Genomic DNA, 23,518 nt, shown 5'->3' with positions numbered 1-23,518 from the left:
CCAAACTATTTAGCTTTCCTAACCAGACACTTTATGAACAAAACACTCCGTTGAAAACTCCCCAAAGAGCAAACACTGAACATTCAAGCACTCAAAAATAAAGGCTTCATTACACTCAAAGGCAGCTTGTCAAAGCAGAAATGGAGCACTAAAAGCTGCGTTCTACAGAGAGAATTCTTTAATCTGAACCCCATGACCCACATGAAGCCCTGAGAACCAATCTCTTACCGGCATGACACTGGCTATGAGGATTTGAGACTTCAAATCTTAAATGTTATCCTCTCTAAGGGGAGTTCTAGTAATGAGAAAACTGGTTTAACTGCTAAAATATATTCTCACGGAAACCGTACAGGTTCATGCTAGGAAACATTTGGGATTTCACATTGGTTCTTCACGCTTTAAAAAAAAAAAAAAAAAAAAAAAACACACACCACTTCAACCACACATTGTACTTTATTGAAAACTACAAATCAATACAAAACACTCAGGAGAAGTTTTACGAATTTCCTCTGTAGTATAATCTCATCAGCAGCACCAACTGTTAAGAGACAAAAGCAAATTGCATTCATGTTAAACATGCCAATAATACTGCTTAAAAGTGAATCAGGTGTTGCCCTAAAGACAGCAAGTGGTTTATTTTCCAAAAACCCTTGCAAAACATCTCATAGGGCACTGATGTAGGATCACAGCGTTAAGGGTCGCCAGTGAAAAGAAGTGGCTGACCCCCTTTGAAAGTGATCCAAAGGTGTGGAACAACTCTAACCTTCCAAGAAATGTCTGGCTGGGAAACCCTTCACTCCAACGCCAAACCTGTAACAGCATAAACAATTAAAGTTTAATTATTAAACTTATTAAAATTAAATAAAATATTAAAATTATTTAATTATTAAACACGTACAATTTCCCATTTTGAGTTTAAGTACAGGGTTTAAGTTACATTAAAGAAATGTTCCTAATAAATCCCAACAGAAATGAAACTGAAGAGACTCATTAGAATGGATTTTAATTTTTGGTCAAGTCCACAGCAAGTCAGGAACCACATATCCTAAAAGCCTTGGTATATGACCAAATTCATCACTTACATGCAACTGGGAAATTCAAGAACAGATGCCTTACTTTTCAACTTGCAGTACGGGAAGAACGATCAGCTGCCAACATTTATTTTTCAATCTAATCATATAGGACCTGTGGGTACAACATGAACATGTCAGGATTATCTAGACACACCAAGCTATTGAAACAATGTCACAAGGCTTCTAAAAGGAGCAAGTCGCAGTGTGTCGCTATCCTCCGGAGAGCGTCTTGGATGACTGTGAAGGGTTGGGGCATGTCGAGTATGTGGGAGAATGGAAAGCACACCAGTGATGGACCCATTCCGCACTAGAGAGGCTGTGTAGGAACGTTTAAAACAAAAACCGCTTTGCTTCCAGCTAGGGCGGTTCGATTTATTGAAATAAAACTGAAATTAGACCCCACAAATCACTGTAGTCCAACCATCTTTACATGCTAACAAGCAGCACATATAAACTCCGGATGAGGCCTTGTCTCGACCACCGCCAGGACCCAACAACAAACGTAAGGTCCTACAAGAGCAGGGGGTCGAGGTTCTCTAGCACTGGCATTTGAACATTCCAGTCAGAAATACAACTGGATGCAGATACCAACAGTGCGGACTCATGTAATTTCTAATAAGCCATTTTAATGCTACAAACCTCTCACACACCGGCAGTCAACAAAAAGGGGTGTTGCGCCTTCTAGTGGACATCCTTCAGATCACACCTACAGAGTGGAAATTTACACAAGTGAGATGTTTGCTCTTTGCTATACCTTACAATTTAAGGGTTCATCCTTTAAGCGCATTGAAATGTACTGCAGAATTTTCCCACAAAGCTAAAGATAAAAGCGACATGGGTAAAGCGATACTACAGACTTCATCTCCGAGGCATTTCCAACGACTACGCTCTACTGAGAGGGGCAAGTCGGGATAGACCTCGCTTTAATCAATTTTCCAAAATGCATTCTCATCAAGTGGAAAAATTATAAAAGTAAAATTTACCATTAGGACAAGCTTCAAGCCTCAGATATAAATTATGCATTAATTCACAGGATTATTCTCCCACATTTTGTTCTGGAGCCTGAAAGTAGGAAACAAACATTAGAAAACAACATTTATACTCTTAATCAAATGAAAGGGAGTTTGAGTGTTCAGAATGGCACATTCTCTTTCATGGTTAATAAGAGCAGTTGAACATTAATGCCAATCATCATTACAGACCTCCAATTCATCATTATCCCAATAAATTCTTACCTGATTGCCCAGTCCATTCACAGGAGGATCAGTCACCCAAAACCTGAAAGCACACACACACCTTATTTAAAAATGACACCTAAACGATAAAAAACATTGTCTTTCTGTCATAAAATGTCTCTTCTCGATAGTAGCACTGTTACTTGGTGGACACAACAGTGAGTTGCAAGAGAAGGGAATTGTAATTTGTGCACTGCACTAGTTCCTAAGCCCATCGTGACTAGACCGTGACTAGTATGGTGCACGCAGTTCAGAAAGAAATCATCCAAACCACTTACCATTCTGCATACGTTGGTTACTACACATTTCAAACAGCATAGAGATGCCGAAGAATTTCCTGTTGGGAGAAATGAATAACATTAGTCTTCTTCATATCGCCTCAAAGTACAGCAGTAGAGACATGCTCGGGGTATACCAGGCCTCATTGTCATCACTGCAACGATTATACAGTGATGAAAGCAAACCTGCTGTTATTCTAGCCAAGCCGACGGAGGAATTTGCCCTATTTGAGACATTCCACATTTGATGATCTACTTGGCCATCTACAATATCCGATAAATCTTTAAACACGTGTTCCCCCCACAATCGATCAATGCAGCGGAATTTAATTAGTGCACTTAACTACTAAAGTAATCTGAAAAAATAACCTTTTAGTTCAGTAGCTTTCGCCATGCCCACGAGTCTGCAAGAGTATTCACCACGTGCTGCTGTAGTCTACTGTTCACGAAACTATTAGAAATACTTTGCAGTAAACTTATTTAATCGTAAGAGAACACTATCTAGATAACTGAAATGCGGAAATTACAGCCACAGATAAACAAATCTATATTTTAAAACCCCGAAGCCTACCCAGTTTTAGCCAGTCTTCTCACAGGCGGGTTGAAGCGGAAAGAAGGACGCAGGAAGAGAAGCGTCACGTTTTATATCCGACGTTACGACATTTTACGGCTCTGCGCTCTTCTCTGTGTTTCTGTGGTAACGTTAAAAGTGCAATATGTACGATTTTTGCAGTAAAATATCCCAAAACTACTAGGCCAGTGTTATATATTTTGTTCATTTGAGTAATAACAATATCCCAAATGTTTCCAATTATGTGTACCTCTTGAGAAAATTGCTATTTTAACCAAGGCTCCTGGACGTGTGAGGGAGTCGTCTGTCGTTGGCGTCATATCCGCCTTACGCGACGACAAATGCGGAAGTAGTAGTAGTAGTAGCGTCTGTCCAGCGCCTAGTTTGTTTCGGTCAGTCGTTATGGAGCACAACTATTCTTTACCGTTTGCAGCTGGTTCTCTCTACAAAAACAAGTCTCATAAACATAAACGTCGACGTACTGGTCAACCAGATGACCCAAGAAGATTTTGGGACAAGAAGAGAAATAAAACGAGGATCAACATCGGTGTGGCTTTTCTTAAATGGAGAGAACTTCGCGACAAACTTCAGCTAGACAGAGACGCCGATCTTGCGTGTGTTTTAATAGAAAGGTGAGTAAATGTTTGGACGTCTTTACTGATAGAAAACTTATGATTATTATATCGATGAACACTTGATAAGTCTTATTGTAGGGTTGTAATTAACCGCGAGCCATCTGAAAATCCATTAAAATGTGTGATTCAGATCCGCTGAGATAATAAACAAACCCCGATTCATTTAGGGGTAGAAGTTTATATCAATGTATGTCCGAGGGGAACTTTCTGTCTTTAGAAAAGTTTAGATGGTATTTTTTCTTTTCATCTTGCCTCTGTATAATTCAAATTAAAGTTCATAAGTGTAGCGCTGCTTTGTTTACATCAGAAACCAATAAAACACTTAAAGCGCCACCTTCTGGCAAAGAGTGAATCTGCGTCTCATTCAGCTCGTTTTTTATGTATAACTTCACAAAACTGGTCAAATCATTCTGTTTTTGCTTCAAAATTATACAAATCTAATTTAGATTAAAAACTGCGCATGTTGCATGTATGCAGCATCTTTGTTTGGATCATGATTAAAATGCAGTGGTTGCCTCTGATTTGAAATGGAAAAAGCACAGACGAAGCCTGGTTTTGTTTATATGAAGATATTTCTTTTATTTGTTATTTGATTTGGAGCTTGTTTTAAAAATTCAATTTAGTTTTATTTACATCTACATTGTTTAAATTTAGTCATTTAGCAGTCACTTTTATCCGAAGTGACTTACAGAGGAGGACGATAGAAACAATCAAAACCAACAAAAGAGCAAAAAATGAAAGTGCTATATATTAGTATATTGTTATAGTTATATTTAAATTTCACGAAGACAACATTTTGTCCAAGCAATAATAAAATGACACATTTAATGAATCATTTGTCTGAAATCTCATTTCTCAAATCTCATCTCAAAAAAAAAAAGTGACTCAAGGTAAATAATAACTGGCATGGAAAAAAATTTCAAACGGAGTTTGATTTTTCAGCTTTCCCATCTGGAAACATCACCTTGGATCTCAGGTCTCCGAGTTAACAAAGCGGCGTCGCATGTCTTGGGTAGCAGCAGTAAGAAAGAAAACCATCACCTTCAACAACATTTCCCGAGACACGCTCGTTTGTTCACGTCATTTTCACAAAGGTAAGTGAAGTTTTTTTTTTTTTTTTACCACTAGCAATGGAGTTATTGTTACACCGCAAACTTTATTAGCTAACAGTGTCAGGGTTCTGTCACTTTGGTCTGGTTCATGTGACACTGGTGTGTATTGTTTTTGTGTCAATGTGAATGCACTCTTGTCTGTGTTGAGTGTTCATTTCCTCAACATATGCTCTCATCTTCTGTTTTTGTTGGTTGTGTTCTCGTGTCTGCCCTACATTGTTTTGCTCTGATTTATTATTCAGTAAAGCCCTTTGCTTTCTGTTTGAGTCATCTTTACCAGCAATCTTGACAAACACTGTTAACTGGCTGAATAACTACATAACCAATGGAATAATTTGATCTTTTTTATTTTTAGGCAAACCCGCCGATGAAATGCTGGACTGCGATCCTGACTGGGTACCATCATCACATCTCAGGCACACAGAAGTTAAAGCAACACACTCAGTGCAGTTTAACCGGAGTACAAGGAGACTGCAAGCTGTCACAGGGGATCATGCTGCACCTGCACCATTAGATGTAGCTGGCCAGACGGATGAAGCTTCGTCAGCAGATGATGCTTCACAAATGGATGACACAGACTCAAATGAAAACACTGCAGAACAGCAGGAATGCCGTCTTTGTAGATGCAGGCGTGCTGAATATAAACGTTTGCTGGAGGAGAACAGGAGACTGAAGGAAGAGCTCGCCCAAAAGAGAATGGATGAGGATTCTTTTAAAGATGATGATGCAAAGGTGAAGTACTACACTGGGCTTCCATGTCTAGCGCTTCTGATGGGTGTGCTGACACAGCTTCTTCCCTGTCTGCCACAGACAGGCCGAAAACTCTCACCTTTTCAGATGCTCCTTTCAACACTGATGCGCCTCAGGCTGAATCTCCCAATTCAGCACATTGCATACCTCTTCTCTGTGGATCGAAAGACTGTGTCCACAACATTCAGAGATACCATAGGTTCAATGTTTAGTCATCTCAAACCCTTGGTGCACTGGCCAGAGAGACATTGCTTGCAGGCCACCATGCCACATCACTTTGTAGAGGCTTTTGGGAGTCAAGTAGCAGTTATTGTGGACTGCTTTGAAATTCGCATTGAAAGAGCTTCAAATCTCAAAGCTAGAGCACAGACATTATCCCAGTACAAACAACGGCACATCCTTAAATATCTCATTGGTATTACACCACGGGGATCTATCTCTTTCATTTCTCAAGGGTGGGAAGGTGATGTCAGTGACAAGCATGTGACTGAGAATAGTGGCCTTCTTAATAAACTATTGCCTGGGGACTTGGTGTTGGCAGAATGTGGAATGGACATCAAAGACAGTGTTGGACTCGTGTGTGCAGAAGTGAAAATACCTGCATCCACAAGAGGATGCAGCCAGCTGGAAGCTAAAGATGAGGAGGAAACACGCAAGATAGCTCACCTCAAGGTTCATATGGAGAGGATGATTGGATGTGTACGCACAAAGTACAACATACTCAATGGAATTGTACCAGTCAGCATGGTACTCCCATGTCAAGGTGAAGACATGACCTTCCTGGACAAGATCGTGACTGTATGCTGTGCCTTGACTAATATGTGCCCCAGCGTTGCCATGAAACCATAAACTAGGGCTGTCAAAAGATTTGATCACCATTAAATCAGATCCAAAATAAAAGTTTGTGTTTATCAATGTTTGTGTACTGTGTATATTTAAGCTCACACACACACACACGCATGTGCATTAATATACACATATGAATATACACAAACCTACGTTATATAAATAACTTTTATTTTAGATGTGATTAATCTATTTGACAGCCTCACATTAATAAACGTTACCTATGCATGAACAGCATATCCTGCATTATCAGTGTAATGCATTTTGCATACCACCTGTTACAATAATAAACTGAAAAAATGAATAAATTCGGTATTTGTGCATCATAACACACTGAGGTAAATGTGTACAGTTTATAGTAACACACATAACATACAAAACAGGTAAAGAGGCAGTGTAACACATAAAAGGTAATTAGTTAAACAAGTATCAAGACCACAGGTAAGGCAATTATTATTATAAAAAATAAAAAAAAAGATTTAATTTATAAGTTCAGTGCACTTGTAGTGAGTAACATAACAGCAGTGTAACCTTCAAGTATCAAGAACATAGATAATGCAATAAGTGAAAAAAGGAATAAAACAATTTTCATAACGGAGTTATTAAAAAGACAACTGTAACTATAAAAACACACTAGTGTCAGTGTGTACAGGAGGTACAAAGCCATGACTCAGTTTCTGAAGGTGCCTGACACAGCTGAGGTGAAACCACTGGACTGCACAGGTTTCATTGTAATGAGCCACCACTTCATCCAAGTCTTTGGAAATGCACCAGGGTCTTTTCATGTTCTCATGTGTTATGCTACAAGGTGTGTGAGGGTGTTGCCATGCTGGTACATGATGGGTAGAATGCATCTATCTTTTCCTGGACTCACGAAGATGCTGTGGGGATTTTGGCACTACATGTGGTTTAACTGGGTCGATATAATGATGTGGTAATACTCCTCCATCCCAGAAAGACAAACGGCATTGTGCAAAATCTGAAGCAGGGGTAAGAGGTCTGAAAGTATGGGGTCATGTACACAATGACTCGTGGAGCCTAAATGAGTACGTATCCCTGACATTCCTCTCTCCTCACTGATGCAAGTGTCACTCTCTTTGCTACAACAGAGGTGAAGTCGATCATGTGGCCCTACTCTTGGACCTTATCAACATTAGTGGGCATCATCCAGTAGCTTGGAACATTAGTGACAGTCTTGGTCCCCTCTATCTAGACTGCTGGTTTGAATTTAAAAAGGAGAGCCCCAACATGTGTGCAAGACTCTGCTTTGCCAGCCATCTGCAGCCATGCATGTGCACACTCTACTTGGCCACTGGAGCTGAGGATCATCCACGGCTTGAGCTGAGGTTCATTAAGGCGTTGAGAGTGCAAAACCAAGTATCTATAATCATGTTATATGAACAGGCCTCACGTTAGAGAGATAGATAATGTTAGACACACACACACCATGGGCAGACAGATAGATAAACGGTAAGAAAAAAAAAATACTCATGACTAAAAGATGCTGCTGATGTTAAGGAATGTCTCAGGAATGTGCGTTTTATTACATATCTTTGTGCGAACAACCATTTTCTGCTTGTTGACGTGGAAAATCTGAAGGTCCTACACCCATCCTTTTGTAAATTGCAGGTGGGCCTCGAGCGATTTATAATGTTTTAATTGTTTGTATTGTCAGTGCGTACACATTTGAGCAAAGTACTTACGGATTGAGTTCATTGATTGTCTTGATTTTAGAGTAAAGATACCGCAACTTCCTTGTTGATACTGCTTCCTTGATACTGCTTCCTTGTTGAGTTTTTCTTTATATGTAATCTTACACTTGATCATTATTCGGTCCATTATTATTCCTATTTATTATTGCGGTGTACTAATTCAATGACGGCTGATGAACGTGTCCCCAAATATGGCCGTGACTACCCAGAATGCAATGCGAAGTGACGCTGCTTCCCAAGCTCTATTCATGAGTACACGAGTTAGGCTTGACCTAAACTAACCTGTGTGACTAGCATATTATTCGTTCATTATGGGAGTTCACATGTCAAGAAAAGTGATCCCTGATGAAATTGTTAGATATTGGTCTGCTGTAGCATCCTCTCCTCTCCTCGGCGGGTTTGGGACAAATAACGCGAGGAGGGTTAGTGCTACCGTTTCCTGTCATGTCTGTACTATTATGGACTAAACAAATGCTTTGTTTTATAGTTTCACCTGACCTGGTTTTAGAAACTTTTTATGAACATAGCATCATATCGAAGATGGTTCGACCACCTCATGCATATTAAAAGGCTATACTTGTTTTAAACATTAATTGGTGTTAACAAAGTTGATTTATGTAATCAGAAACTGGACTCTATCTATCAGTGCTCTCAAACAGATTAATTGCAATTAATCGCATCCAAAATAAAAGTGTGTTTACATAAATTATGTGTGTATGTTACGTGTACATAGATAAATACACATACATGCATGTATATCTGTTGTTCAGATATTGACCAATAAAACTTGAAGAAATTGAAGTATTCATAAAAATAATATTAAAATTAAATTAAATTAAAATTAAATTTATGCATTTAGCAGACGCTTTTATCCAAAGCGACTTACAGTGCATTCAGGCTATCAATTTTTAGATATCATGTGTTCCCGGGGAATTGAACCCCCAACCTTGCGCTTGCTTGCTTGCTAGCGCAGTGCTCTACCAGTTCAGCTACAGGAACACTACACTATAAATATATACACTAATATAAATCTTTAATATAAATTTTTATCATTGTAAAAGTATGGAAATAAAAATAACAAGAAATTGTTGGCTTAAAGGGTCTATTACACCAATTAATGTTTAAGACAAGTACATAACTAGCTTTTTAATATATTACAATTTCCATAAATGTGCATTTGTGGGATTTTTCTTATGGCAGGGTGCTGATGTCTGGAGATGTGAATAACACTGACTGTTCGAGATGCCACACGCTGCAAGTACTTCACATTTTGTGTTTTACTGGATCTACATTGCATAACAAGGTCAGAAATTAACTTCTCTATTTAAGGGGGAATATTTGCCCTCTGGAACTGATTTCAATGGGCATTTATTGCCTTTGTATAGGCCGTTTTTATAATTACCTTACTAATTGTTTCTGTGTTGTTTTTATATTAGTTAAATATAATCATTTACTTACATATATCAGAATAATATACTAAAACAAATGCCATCTTTTTACTGCAGAGGTCGAACAGAAACCACATACACACGGACTGTTTTTTGTTGCTCAAATATGGCTTACATGTATTTTCACTATAAATGCATAATATACAGTAAATAGACTACATAAAGGATAACAATTTATTTTTGATTGAATTGAATTGAAATGATTATTGCTCTTGATATTGTGGGAATGATTATTAATGTTGACTAATAGATTACATACAAAACATGTTTTTGTGTTTGGGGAAACAGCCCATCAAACTCTGGCTTTACGGTTGATTGATTGTTTTGCATTAGAAAATCAAGACTTTATATTACTTGTTTCAGTAACTTGAAAAACAAAACCACTATTTACACTGGGAGGAAATTACTTACAGAAAGCAATCATAAAACAATGAAGAATTCTGAATTTGTTGCAAATTATACACACTTGAAGAAACTAATTTTAGAATCATTGAAGTGGTCTACACTGTGCAAAGAATTACTTGGAATGAATTTTCCTGCGTGGTTTATAATGAAAGAATTTATGAGATTGCAGAATTCAGTTCAACAGAAATATATGATTAGTTACAAATTAAATACTGCAAAAAAATAAATAAATAAAAAAGACGTGATGCAATGTGACCAGATCTTGATGTAATGCCACAGTCACCACTTTTCACATTTCACATCAATTGCAACAGAAATGTATGCAGGGTTAAATTTTTTTGCCCCAACCCCGTTATTTACAACCCGGTTGCATGCCCATGTTTACTGATTAACCTTTTAAATGACTAGGAGTTTGGAGGTGGTGGAGCTGTTAATTTCTGCAGGGGCATGTTTGGAAAAATCCTAAATCTTTCAAGAAGCAATGTCTTCTTAATATGGATTGTGTTTTTTCAGTCTTGCATTCCTTGGAGACTCAGAACAGATGGTGGTGTGGAAGAAGGCTGGAGTCAGTTTTAATGTTTCTGATTCTCACGGTCGAACTCCCTTACATGTGGTGAGGTTTTTCCAGAGATGTTAAGTAAATCCTGTTTCTATGATAAGCATCTAAGCCTGGCTCATCTTTCTTTATTTACTTAAGGCGGTGTGTAGCGATCAACATGAAATGTTTAAGTTCTTTATCTGCAATGGATCCGATCTTGAGGTATGGACATAAAGAATTTCAAACACTGGTTCATCTCTCAAAAGTTTGGACACATCACTGATCTATAATACAGAACATATATAGATCAGTGGGGCACATTCATGTTTTGGCCAATAATTTAGAATAATATCAAGTTATCAAAACACTTATCAAAACAACAAGATGCATGTTAGGTTTTCTATCAGTCTTAAAGCAGTTCCCGTATGCTATGCAATGTTGACTGCTTTTCCATCACTCTTCTTTTCAACTCATCCAATTCAAAAAATCTAAATTAAATTCTAACTGGTTGGAAAAGTCATACTGTATGTAGTCATAATTTATATTGTTTACAAAGAAATATCAGAATGTTTTAAAAGGCACCTATTATGCCCCTTTTTAGTTTGAGCCCAAAATACCCAATAGATCATTTTAGACTGCACAATTAATTGAAATTAATAATGAATAAACAAGATTTAACTGCTTTTATTTATTCAACGTGACTAATAAACACACGACTACAGCAATATATGGTTTATCTGAGTTCTTATTATTAAAATTTTCATCAAAGTAAAGTATATGTATTTTCACATGGTTTAAGATGGAGCAGCGTTTACTACACAGAGCCGTAATTCATTGTGAAGAGACACAAACATCTGTCATTATCGCAAACGATTTTGTCGATTTCATAATCGTATGATTATATCGTCTGTGATTATGAAGGTGATTTCACATAACTTATCAGAGAACTACGGCTCTGTAGTAGATGCTGCTTCACCTGAAAGCAGAGATTTTACTTATTATTTTTGGACCAAAATGTATTTTTGATGCTTAAAAAATAATTCTAACTAACCCTCTGATGTCACATGGACTACTCTGAAGATGTTTTTCTTACCTTTCTGGACATGGACAGTATACCGTACACACAGTTTCAATGGAGGGACAGGAAGCTCTCGGACTAAATCTAAAATATCTTAAACTGTGTCCCGAAGATAAACTGAGGTCTCACTGGTTTGGAATGACATGAGGGTGAGTAATTTTCGTTTTTTTCTGTGAACTAACCCTTTAAGTAGTCAACATTTGAAGTAGATCAAAGTTATCCTAAAACCTAAAATCAGAATGTGTTCTTGTCTTTTCATCAACTTCATACTGTTATTTACAACTTTTAGAACCTTACATTAACTGAGAAACTAAATGAAAATTCTGAACTAAACAGCAAAAATCTTTTTATATTTTGCCACAGAATAAAAAACAAAAAACGTAATAGACTTTTACCAAATTATTCTGACTTAAATAACCACTTAAATAAAAGGTTATCAGTTTACTCACTCACAGTTTTCGACGGCCTGACTGAGATTCTCTCCAGACACCTTGATCCATTCTAGCAATCAGTTCATTCTCTTCATACTCTGACACAAAATTCTCCCACAGAAATATTCCAGGAAATGCAAAGGACTGCTGAGTGCCGCTTTCCCCCTCTCGGACTGCTGACTTTGGCACTGGATCATAGGTGAAATCATAATGTATCTGCAACCGAATATAGAATTTGTTCATATACACACTACTAAGGTTAATATTTTTAAGAAAACAATACTTCTGCAAGTTTGAATTAAATTGATCAAAAGTGACAGTACATACATTTATAACTGTTTTCAACAGGAGAAATGTTTCTTGAGCAGCAAATCATCATGCTACAGTGATTTCTGAAACATCTGAAGGTCCAAAACAGTTCCTACATTGAAAGCTACGAGGTTAACAAACCCACAAAGCCACAATGTTGAGACTCAAATAAATGCAAGTCATTGTATTTCATTACAAAAGTAAATTTCTTAATAACAAAAGATAGACTACATCACAAATAAGTGGGACAATGAATCGGAAATTATTTTGTTATAAGCTGGTAAAGATCTCTTATTATTCATTATGAGAACTTGTCAACTGAACTCATAATATTTCATGAAATTCATAAAGGGAAATATTGTAGCCCATTACAGAAACTGAGTTCAACATTTACAGTTCAGTCCATAGTGAATCAGTTGTTGTGTTCCAGTGGAGTGTGATGGTCTTCATTCTATTCCCTCTTTGTCTTTGATGGCAACCTACAATAAAATAAATAAATAAATAAAATAAATTTCTGGAATATACATCACAGATTCCTCAACACAAAAGTTCACGTTCACTAATAATTGTGTGGATCATATGTACTGAAACAGAAGAACTTCTTAAATGTGAAATACAGGTGCATCTCAATAAATTAGAATGTCATGAAAAAGTTCATTTATTTCAGTAGTTCAACTCAAATTTTGAAACTGGTGTATAAATACATTAATTGCACACAGACTGAAGTAGTTTAAGTCTTTTGTTCTTTTAATTGTGATGATTAAAAACGACTCGAATGCTGGTGGCGCGTTCATCCTGTTTAAAAACCAGCAGCGATGACGCTAATGGACGAACACTGAGCGACGCATGCGCAGTACACGGTGTGATAATGTCAGGGATTAGGAAAGATCCTCTTTTTATTATTGCCAAGGTAACAAAGATACAAATACAGGTAATATCATCACGTGCAAAGAGGTGACATTACATGCAAAACATCATTTATAGACATATGCAACAGTAAACAATACAAAACCAAAACAAAATAAATTACAAATAATAAATTAATTGTTTTACAAGCTTTGATATTCTTGGAAGATGAAATAGTTTGGACATACTGTTGAACCTCTAACCTCTAATAAAACAATATATAAAGGATTTTGACGAGTGAATTTACTGCGTTGAATATGAAATTTTGCAAGAAGTAATAATAGGTTAATAAAATTATTCATTAATTTTATCTTTTGGTATATTTAAGAAGCCAAACAGTACATACTTAAAAAGCAGAGAGAAGCCATGGAGCACACTGCGATTGATATTAATAGAGAATTCAATCCAAAATAGCTGTGTGTGAGGACAATCCCAAAAGATATGCATATCAGTTTCATTAGGGTCACCACAAAAAGAACAGCTTGTATCTATGTCTGATTTAAATATTTTCAAAAAACACTTAAGTTGGGCAAAATCTGTGTAATAATTTGAATTATTGAGATTTCTCAAACCTTGTTTGTTATGTATTTCGAAGACAGAGTCCATACTTTTTTCCAATCAATATGATCAACCACATTCCTCCAATAAGACACCACATATAGAGTTGTTACAAGCTCCTTTTGAAAAAGCGATCTAATCTTTACGTGATGAAGGATGTGACAAAAAGCATAGTTTTCCTACTGGGATTTCAAATGTGTATAAAGAAATAGATATAGTGCTGGATGATCTAACAGAGTCCCTTAAAAGCATAACAGCTCCCGTTATGAATGTTTTTCTCAAACCAATTACTAAAAAACAAAGATTTTCTCTTATATACAATGTCTTTATTGTTCCAAATGAAGTACCGGTGAGGGGATACGTTGTGCTTAAAGATTAAAGCTGCGGTAGGTAACTTTTGACGCTCTAGCGGTTAATAAACAGAACTGCTTGCGTCTTGCGGAAGAACATCGTAGCCGGAACTACTTCTCTCTGTTTATGTCTATGAAGAATCACAAAGATACTGGGTTACTCCGCCGCGGTATACCCCCGAAGCAATCTAAAATAGTCCGAATATAAACACTTATTATAGGTGCACCCTAGTGATTCAGGACAGGCTAAAAACACGGTTTGGAAAATGGATTCATGGTGTACTCGCTTATTATATACATTTTTCTACATTTTGAACACAAACAAAGTTACGGACCTCAGCTCTGATTGGTTGTTTCTTAACGGGAGCGATGTATTTCTGCAAATGGCAATAGGACCACTGGGAGGAGCCAGAGGAGCTTGATTTTTACACAGATTATCTGTCTCATATTCTACTGTCAGGACATAATGACAGGTTTAACAAATATGTAAAAAATATATTTTTACAAAAGTTACCTACTGCAGCTTTAATGACCATGCAAGTAATGCCTGTTTGTGAAATTTGGATAAATTGTAATGGATTCTAGCAATAATTACAGATCAACAGGAAAGGGAGACCAACTAATTTGGAAAAATAGTAATTGGGGATAAAATTCCAGATTGAGTTTGGGTTACACAAAAACTGTCTAATCCAAATAATTTTGAAAGTGTTGTTCAAAGAAGAGAAATCAAGAAAATTTAACCCACCATTCTCATACGTGTTCATTAATACAGACTTCATAACATAATGGATTTTGTTTTTCCAAACAAAATTAAACAGGATTTTATCAACTCATTTACAAATGTTGTCCACATATAGAGAGAGTGCAGAGTATGTAAGCCTGGAGATGCCCTCCGCCTTAGCAAGCAGTATTCTGCCTCTCAAGCTCAAGTCTCTCTGCAACCATGCATTGAATCTTCTTTGGGCTTTTATTATAAACGGATCAAAATTTAATGTACATCTGTTATCTTGATTTTTAGATATCATAATGCCTAAATATGTAATCTCAGATTTAACTGGGATATTATAAATTGTGAGTGCTGTACAGTCTTTAATAGACATTAATTCACATTTATTTACGGTTGACCTGAAGATTCAGAGAACAGTTTTATATAATAAATTGCTATAGGGATTTAGAAAGCATCTCTCAAAAATAAGGTGGTGTCATCTGCTAATTGACTTATAAATATTTCTCGATCTGCTACACGGATACCCTGAGTACACTTTCACATACAAAAGTTGACAGTAGCTGCACACAAAGAAGAAATAAATATGGAGATAGGGGACAACCTTGTCTCACTCCTCTGGATAAACTAAACCTCGGTGAAGTGCCATTCTTTAATTTAATCGAAGCACTTCCATTATTGTAAAGGGTTTTAAATACTCGGCAAAACATGTCCCCAAAACCAAATTTATCTAATGAATTAATAATAAATTGGTGCTCTAAAGAATCGAAAGCCTTATAGAAACCTAAGAAAAGAATGAAGCTGTCCTTCTGAATAAAGTCTGAATAATCTAATAAATCAAAAATCAACCTTATATTGTTAACAATGTGTCTTTTGTTAAAAAAAAAAAACAGATTGGGTCTCATCTATAACAGATCCCAATACAGATTTTAGTCTTTTAGCAAACATAATAGCTAAAATTGTATAATCACTGTTAAGCAGAGAAATGGGACGCCAATTGTCAATTAAGAGTAAATCATTTTTAGGCTTCGTAATTAAAGTAATTAAGCCTTGAGTGAGAGTCGTGTATGCTTTCTTCAAAAACCTTAAGTAAAAAAGGAGACAGTTCTTTAGAGAACTGTTTATAAAACTCTGCGGTAAGCCAGATTTATTGTTTTTAAGTTCTAGAATTGAGTTACTAACTTCAGATAAAGTAATTTCACTATCATAGAGATTTCTGTCATGGCTTGAGATAGTCTTACAATCTTTAACAGACTCCAGAAAAGTATGGTCTGCCTCTTCCGAAAATATGTTTTTTTATATACAGATTACTGTAAAATTTAGCACAGAAATGTGCAATTGACTGAGGATTATTTGTGACTGTCCCCTCAATATCGAGAGTTTCAATTAGTGAAGTACTTACGCGATTAATTTCTAATCTGAAAAAATATGCTGTGTTACATTCTCCCTCCTCCAGCCATTTTTGTCTAGATCTAATAGAAGCACTCTGTGCCCTATAGAGCCTGGGAAACTACGTCACTGCGCGTTGCATTCTGGGTAGTCACGGCCATTTTTGGGGACACGCTTATCAGTAAAAGTGAAAGTGACATGACATACAGATCAAGTGTAAGATTACATATAAAGAAAAACTCAACAAGGAAGCAAAGATGTGGTATTTAGAAAAAAATCAAGACAATCAACGAACTCAATCTGCACGAACACAAAGAGTGGTCGGATGATCTTAAAGAGCTGCCGCTCGTAACCTTCCCCAATGTGTTTTCTAACCTTGTTTGTAGTGTCAGAGCGTACACCTCTGATCAGTTTAAAAATGATAAATCTCATGAGTCTCACCTGCAATTTACAAATGGATGGGTGCAGAACCTACACATTTTCCGCGTCAACGAGCGAGTTACACGGCCCCTTTACTTTTTAATATGCGTTATTGTAAACTGTACAAATTAACCTCAGTGTGTTATGATGCACAAATAAAGAGATACAGAATTGATCAATTTTGCCGTTAATTACTGTAACAGGTGGTATGCAATATTATGCATAACACTGTTAATGCAGGAGCTGTGGTTCATGCATAGGTAACATTTAATGTAACGTTAAGTCTGTCAAATCGATTAATCACATCCAAAAAAAAGTTGTTTATATAACGTACATTTCTGTGTATATATATATATATATATATATATATAAATGCACATACATACGTGTGTATATATCAGACCAAAGGGACAATCCTTCTTTTCCTTCTTACTGCTGCTAACCAATCTATGTGACGCCGCTTGTTAACTCGGAGACCTGAGATCAAGGTGCGGTTTTCCAGCGGGAAAGCTGAAAAAAAAATCGCACTCCATTCAAATTATTTTTCTTTTCATGAGTACGAGTATGGCAGTTAATTACAAAACAAGGTTTTACCATTGTAACTTATTTTTTAGCTGTAGAGAGCAAACAAAACAGTCTATTATCAATCCAATCCAATACATACAGCAGCGTCCGTGTCCTAAAGTCCCAGAATGCATTGCGTTGCTTACGTCATGTTCCTAGACTCTATAAGTGTACATCTCATCTAATTTAGACTGCAGGTCAGCATATTCAAGCTTACCAGATTCAGAAAACAACTCTGGGGGTTTAGAAGAAAGTATTGCAATTTTAGACACCACCTTATTTTCTTCTGCTCTCTTCAGTTTAGCTAAATTACTACCGAGTTTTATAAAGTATTTAGCTACTATAGTTTCAAACTGTAACAGCTCCCACTAGCAACAGTATGAATCTAACACTAAAGCTCTTCTCCAGTGCTGCTCAATCAATAATGTGATATTCTTCTTAACATCTTCAAAATGGAGAAGAGAACTGTTCAATTTCCAATCGAGCTGAGATCAAGGGATGCAGAAAGACAAAGCCTAAGAGAGACTGCACTGTAATCCGTAAGAGGTGTAGCATGAATTCTGACTGATTTACAACTATTTCTTAGGCTTTGAGAAATGAGCCAGTAATCTATTCGGGACTGCTTAGAGCGGTCCTTGCTGCTCCACATATAGAGTCTCTGCTGTGGATACATTTACATTTCTTAATTTCTTTTTTTTTTATTTTTTTTTTTTTACATTTTTACATTTCTTTCCATATATCAACAACACAAAAACGTGACATGAAATTATACATAATAGGACTTATAGAAGCAGCTCTAGGGGGAAACCTATCTAAATCACTGTTTAAAACCATATTGAAATCCCCACCTAAAATAACAACAGCATTGGGGTATTTAACCAGTACTGTATTTTCATTGATATTGTCCATTAAAGTGGTATTTTCTATAGAAGAATTGTACCCATAAACATTTAATAACACTGAGAGGGTCTGACCAAGTGAAAGCACTAATAAGAGAAAATGACCCTTTGGATAACTGTCAACGTGTAGAATCTCAACAGCAATTATTATTATTTTTTTTTATATAAATGGTGACATCTGCTGATCGCTCTGTGCGTGAGACATCCATATATCACTGCCCCACTGGGACCTCAAAAATTTAACATCGTCCTGTGTGGAACGGGTTTCTTGAAAAAAGCAAAAGTCTGATCCATGGTTTTTAACAAACAAAAAGAGGGCTTTGCCCTTCACATTGTTTGTGAATAAAGAGAAATGAACTATACTGACATTGAAAAAACGAACAGCAATGAACAGCTGTTAACACGATTCAAAACAAAGGCAAAAAGTCAAAACCGACTGATAGATGAGAAAAAAGCTGAGATGAACAGAGCTTAACTGACCAATTTAAAAGTCCAACTGTAGTAGGACGATAGATCAAACGCCATAGTGACAGTTAACAGTCATCATCTTACACGATCCTCACGATGGAACTCACAAAGTAATCTCCACACCTCAGATAAACGCACGCGCTCCTTCATAATAAGCCATTTTTCCAGCAGCCCTCGCCTCGGTCACAAGCTCTTCCGTCTCTCCCGGTCCAGCGAAGTCAGATCCTCTGCGAAGCGCAGGTTGTTGCTGATCTCAAACAAGCCTAGTAACACGCAGAGGGGCAGGGTTTCATATTTTATTGAAGCAGCCCTGGGCGCCGCCATTGGCTAGCGGACCCCACCTGCTGTTAGCATTCCATTGACTCCCATTCATTTCGGCGTCACTTTGAAAGCGAATAACTTTACATCTGAGGTGTTTAAAGACTCCATTTGTCCTTTCGTTATTTCTAAAGAAACACAAAAATGTATAAAAGGCACCATTACCTTGTATCTTACGTTGTGGCCCCGTAGAAGCAGTTTTTTGTAAAATTAGGCTAACGATTGCGTCATAACCTGCGACTCTCTGTAGCACAGTAGAGAAATTACCGTAGAGACAGGAGGAGAAGCTCGCAGGCAATCTTTTACTGTCTATGAGGCTATCAGGGGGACGTGGAGGCATAAAGTCAAGGGAGAAGCCCATAGAGAGTCCATAGAAGCAACGGGACAAAATTATTCAACAACGTCTGCAAGATTCGGTGGGTGAGATTCAGATTTCTCTTGGCACAGCGATTAGAAGACTTAAAGGTTGCTCACGTCACATTTACGCCATGAAGCTCAGTTTGAGTCTGAGCAGTACGCTTGACCCCCAGGAAGTGTGTGCTTCTAATTGACTTCACTTGTCTCAGTTGATTCCAATGGGGTCTCTTGTGCCCATTTCTTTTACTGTCTATGGTAACACGGGGCAGTGCAGTCGCCTGTCAATGACGCTAGTTACCCTTTGTTAGCGCCTTTACTGACGTAGAAAACACATGACTGAGTAACAGTGTTGTGGACAAAGGCTTAGTAGTGTCTAACGTCCAGCAAACTACTAGCTTGCTTAAAGCTGTTCCTTATTTACTTTTTCTTGCACGTTTTATGGTGGACTGTGTTACTTATTTATGGAACATAATTACTGTTTACCATCTGCCCCTGGTTCTGTCGACAAGGACAGCTCCCGTAAACGTAAGCGTACGGGTCAACCAGATGACCCAAGAAGAGTTTGGGACAAGAGGAGAGAAAGAGCGAGGATCAATATCGGTGTTGCATTTTCTAGATGGAGAGAGCTTCGCGAAAATCTCCAACTAGAACGAGATGCCGATCTCGCTTGTGTTTTACTCGAAAGGTGAGTTGTTTTGATTTGTATCTTTACAGAAAACGTATGTTATTATAATGATCAACAAGATTAGTATTATGGGCAATACAAGCCAAATGCAGGGCATTGTGTCTTTGCATTGACTTTGTATGTTACTTCATATATATGTAATCGTTTTTATATCATCTGACTAAACAGTAATCAGTAGCATCACTATAAAGCCCACAACCTTTCTCCCAACTCTGCTTCTTCTAGTTCAACTTGCTGTATATTTACATTCGCGAGGCCATCAACATGGCTCCCAGAATGCAACGCGGCGCCCAAGCCCTATTAATTTGATAATTTACTGTCAAACTATATTTTCTGTATTGTCTTGCAATATAGCATGATGAAATATGTAATGGTGGCATGTGAAAATGGTCTTTTTCAGGCACTTACAAAATCCAGTATTGGATAGATTTTGTTACTGTTACTGTAGCAGCTACAGTGTAGTTATCATAATTTAGTTGTAAACCTTTCACTACTCGGGTCTAATTCAATATGATAAAATGATAACATCAAACAAAACTTTACCTCATCCGTTAAATCCATGATTTTCTAAATAAAGTTACTGCAATTTTGCTTCCTTCCTGTACCTTTAAAGCTGCAGTAGGTAACTTTTGTAAAAATATATTTTTTACATATTTGTTAAACCTGTCATTATGTCCTGACAGTAGAATATGAGACAGATAATCTGTGTAAAAATCAAGCTCCTCTGGCTCCTCCCAGTGGTCCTATTGCCATTTGCAGGAATGCATCGCTCCCGTTAAGAAATCAACCAATCAGAGCTGCGGTCAGTAACTTTGTTTGTGTTCAAAATGTTGAAAAATGTATATAATAAGCGAGTACACCATGAATCCATTTTCCAAACCGTGTTTTTTAGCCTGTCCTGAATCACTAGGGTGCACCTATAATAAGTGTTTATATCCGGACTATTTTAGATTGCTTTGGGGGTACCGCGGCGGAGTAACCTAGTACCTTTGTGATTCTTCATAGACATAAACAGAGAGAAGTAGTTCCGGCTACGATGTTCTTCCTCAAGACGCAAGCAGTTCTGTTTATTAACCGCTAGAGCGTCAAAAGTTACCGACTGCAGCTTTAAGCAATTAAAACGGACAAATCTCTTTTATTTAAACTGGACTAAAGCTTGAAGTTTGAAAGAAAAACTAATTTTAAATAATACAGTAAACAATTACATTTATAGTTTTACATGGTATATTTTCAGCTAAAAGTTTGTTGAGATATTTCATTCATAAATTGATTCCTCTGTTCAGCAGAAAAATAATCGGTTGTCCATCTTAAATTTTCGTAATTGTATACACAAAGATTAATTAAAAAGCTCTTCAAGCTATTAATTTGCTTGTTTGTTGATATAATTAAAATAAAAATAAATGTAAGAAACGTGAACTCGCACTCAGTAATTTTAGCGCCAGTGTATGTATTCTGGGAATGTGATGTCAGCAACGCAATGCATTTTGGGTCTTGGGGACATGGATGCTGCTGTGTTTACTATGTTGGAATTATGATATAACGTTTTGTTTGCTTTGTACAAAAATATGTAACAATGGCGAAAGCTTGTTGTGTAATTAACTTCCATGATCGTACTCATGACTGGCATGGAAAAAGAATTTCAAATGGAGTTTGATTTTTCAGCTTTCCCACCTGGAAACGTCTCCAAACAAAGCGGCGTCGCATGTCTTGGGTAGCATCACTAAGAAAGAAAACCATCACCTTCAACAACATTTCCCAAAACACGCTCGTTTGTTCACGTCATTTACACAAAGGTAAGTTAAGTTGTTTTTTTTTACGACTAGCTTTGGTCTGGTTCATGTGAAAGAGCCCTGACACTGGTGTGTATTGTTTTTGTGTCAATGTGCATGCACTCTTGTCTGTGTTGAGTGTTCATTTCCTCACCATACGCTCTCATCTTCTGTTTTCGTTGGTTGTGTTCTCGTGTCTGCCCTACATTGTTTTGCTCTGATTTATTATTCAGTAAAGCCCTTTGCTTTCTGTTTGAGTCATCTTTACCCGCAATCTTGACAAACACTGTTAACTGGCTGAATAACTACATAACCAATGGAATAATTAGATCTTTTTTATTTTTAGGCAAACCCGCCGATGAAATGCTGGACTGCGATCCTGACTGGGTACCATCATCACATCTCAGGCACACAGAAGTTAAAGCAACACACTCAGTGCAGTTTAACCGGAGTACAAGGAGACTGCAAGCTGTCACAGGGGATCATGCTGCACCTGCACCATTAGATGTAGCTGGCCAGACGGATGAAGCTTCGTCAGCAGATGATGCTTCACAAATGGATGACACAGACTCAAATGAAAACACTGCAGAACAGCAGGAATGCCATCTTTGTAGCTGCAGGCGTGCTGAATATAAACGTTTGCTGGAGGAGAACAGGAGACTGAAGGAAGAGCTCGCCCAAAAGAGAATGGATGAGGATTCTTTTAAAGATGATGATGCAAAGGTGAAGTACTACACTGGGCTTCCATGTCTAGCACTTCTGATGGGTGTGCTGACACAGCTTCTTCCCTGTCTGCCACAGACCGGCCGAAAACTCTCACCTTTTCAGATGCTCCTTTCAACACTGATGCGCCTCAGGCTGAATCTCCCAATTCAGCACATTGCATACCTCTTCTCTGTGGATCGAAAGACTGTGTCCACAACATTCAGAGATACCATAGGCTCAATGTTTAGTCATCTCAAACCCTTGGTGCACTGGCCAGAGAGACATTGCTTGCAGGCCACCATGCCACATCACTTTGTAGAGGCTTTTGGGAGTCAAGTAGCAGTTATTGTGGACTGCTTTGAAATTCGCATTGAAAGAGCTTCAAATCTCAAAGCTAGAGCACAGACATTATCCCACTACAAACAACGGCACACCCTTAAATATCTCATTGGTATTACACCACGGGGATCTATCTCTTTCATTTCCCAAGGGTGGGAAGGTGATGTCAGTGACAAGCATGTGACTGAGAATAGTGGCCTTCTTAATAAACTATTGCCTGGGGACTTGGTGTTGGCAGAATGTGGAATGGACATCAAAGACAGTGTTGGACTCGTGTGTGCAGAAGTGAAAATACCTGCATCCACAAGAGGATGCAGCCAGCTGGAAGCTAAAGATGTGGAGGAAACACGCAAGATAGCTCACCTCAGGGTTCATATGGAGAGGATGATTGGATGTGTACGCACAAAGTACAACATACTCAATGGAATTGTACCAGTCAGCATGGTACTCCCATGTCAAGGTGAAGACATGACCTTCCTGGACAAGATCGTGACTGTATGCTGTGCCTTGACTAATATGTGCCCCAGCGTTGCCATGAAACCATAAACTAGGGCTGTCAAAAGATTTGATCACCATTAAATCAGATCCAAAATAAAAGTTTGTGTTTATCAATGTTTGTGTACTGTGTATATTTAAGCACACACAC

General features: G+C 37.5%; 1 protein-coding gene, 2 long non-coding RNA genes and 1 other non-coding gene across 8 annotated transcripts; 1 reads left to right on the top strand and 3 right to left on the bottom strand.

Moving 5' to 3' along the window:
• Window positions 1-434: 434 nt before the first annotated feature.
• LOC127957277 (uncharacterized) lies at window positions 435-3,299 on the bottom strand. Of its 2 annotated transcripts, XR_008153747.1 has the most exons (9): window positions 3,158-3,218; window positions 2,956-3,037; window positions 2,587-2,645; window positions 2,309-2,351; window positions 2,057-2,135; window positions 1,713-1,779; window positions 1,117-1,185; window positions 764-810; window positions 435-538 (listed from the first exon to the last, which is right to left on the bottom strand). It is a non-coding gene; the product is annotated as an uncharacterized LOC127957277 (long non-coding RNA). The 2 variants fall into 2 exon arrangements; XR_008153746.1 differs by lacking the exon at window positions 2,956-3,037 and having other exon boundaries at window positions 3,158-3,299.
• On the bottom strand, window positions 1,863-1,996 carry LOC127958933 (small nucleolar RNA SNORA18). Its single transcript, XR_008154186.1, has one exon. It is a non-coding gene; the product is annotated as a small nucleolar RNA SNORA18 (small nucleolar RNA).
• A 247-nt stretch (window positions 3,300-3,546) lies between the features above and the next one.
• Window positions 3,547-23,484, top strand: LOC127957267 (uncharacterized). 3 transcript variants are annotated; one of them, XM_052555735.1, is made up of 4 exons: window positions 3,547-3,789; window positions 4,735-4,886; window positions 5,260-5,636; window positions 22,552-23,484. In XM_052555735.1, exons 1-4 carry the CDS (start codon window positions 3,560-3,562, stop codon window positions 23,416-23,418), a joined length of 1,626 nt encoding a protein of 541 aa, XP_052411695.1. In that variant the 5' UTR covers window positions 3,547-3,559; the 3' UTR covers window positions 23,419-23,484. The 3 variants fall into 3 exon arrangements, with proteins under 3 accessions (XP_052411695.1, XP_052411694.1, XP_052411696.1); XM_052555734.1 differs by lacking the exon at window positions 5,260-5,636 and having other exon boundaries at window positions 22,175-23,484; XM_052555736.1 differs by lacking the exons at window positions 3,547-3,789; window positions 4,735-4,886; window positions 5,260-5,636 and adding exons at window positions 19,170-20,059; window positions 21,722-21,852 and having other exon boundaries at window positions 22,175-23,484.
• Window positions 10,742-19,030, bottom strand: LOC127957280 (uncharacterized). 2 transcript variants are annotated; one of them, XR_008153754.1, is made up of 4 exons: window positions 18,712-19,030; window positions 12,440-12,900; window positions 12,131-12,328; window positions 10,742-10,887 (listed from the first exon to the last, which is right to left on the bottom strand). It is a non-coding gene; the product is annotated as an uncharacterized LOC127957280 (long non-coding RNA). The 2 variants fall into 2 exon arrangements; XR_008153753.1 differs by having other exon boundaries at window positions 10,749-10,887; window positions 12,135-12,328; window positions 18,712-19,029.
• Window positions 23,485-23,518: the final 34 nt, after the last annotated feature.

This window comes from Carassius gibelio, chromosome B5 (assembly GCF_023724105.1).
Source record: "Carassius gibelio isolate Cgi1373 ecotype wild population from Czech Republic chromosome B5, carGib1.2-hapl.c, whole genome shotgun sequence".
Classification (NCBI taxonomy): Eukaryota; Metazoa; Chordata; class Actinopteri; order Cypriniformes; family Cyprinidae; genus Carassius; species Carassius gibelio.
Note: the sequence above shows the minus strand (reverse complement) of the source record. Positions and strands in the feature narration are given on the sequence as shown.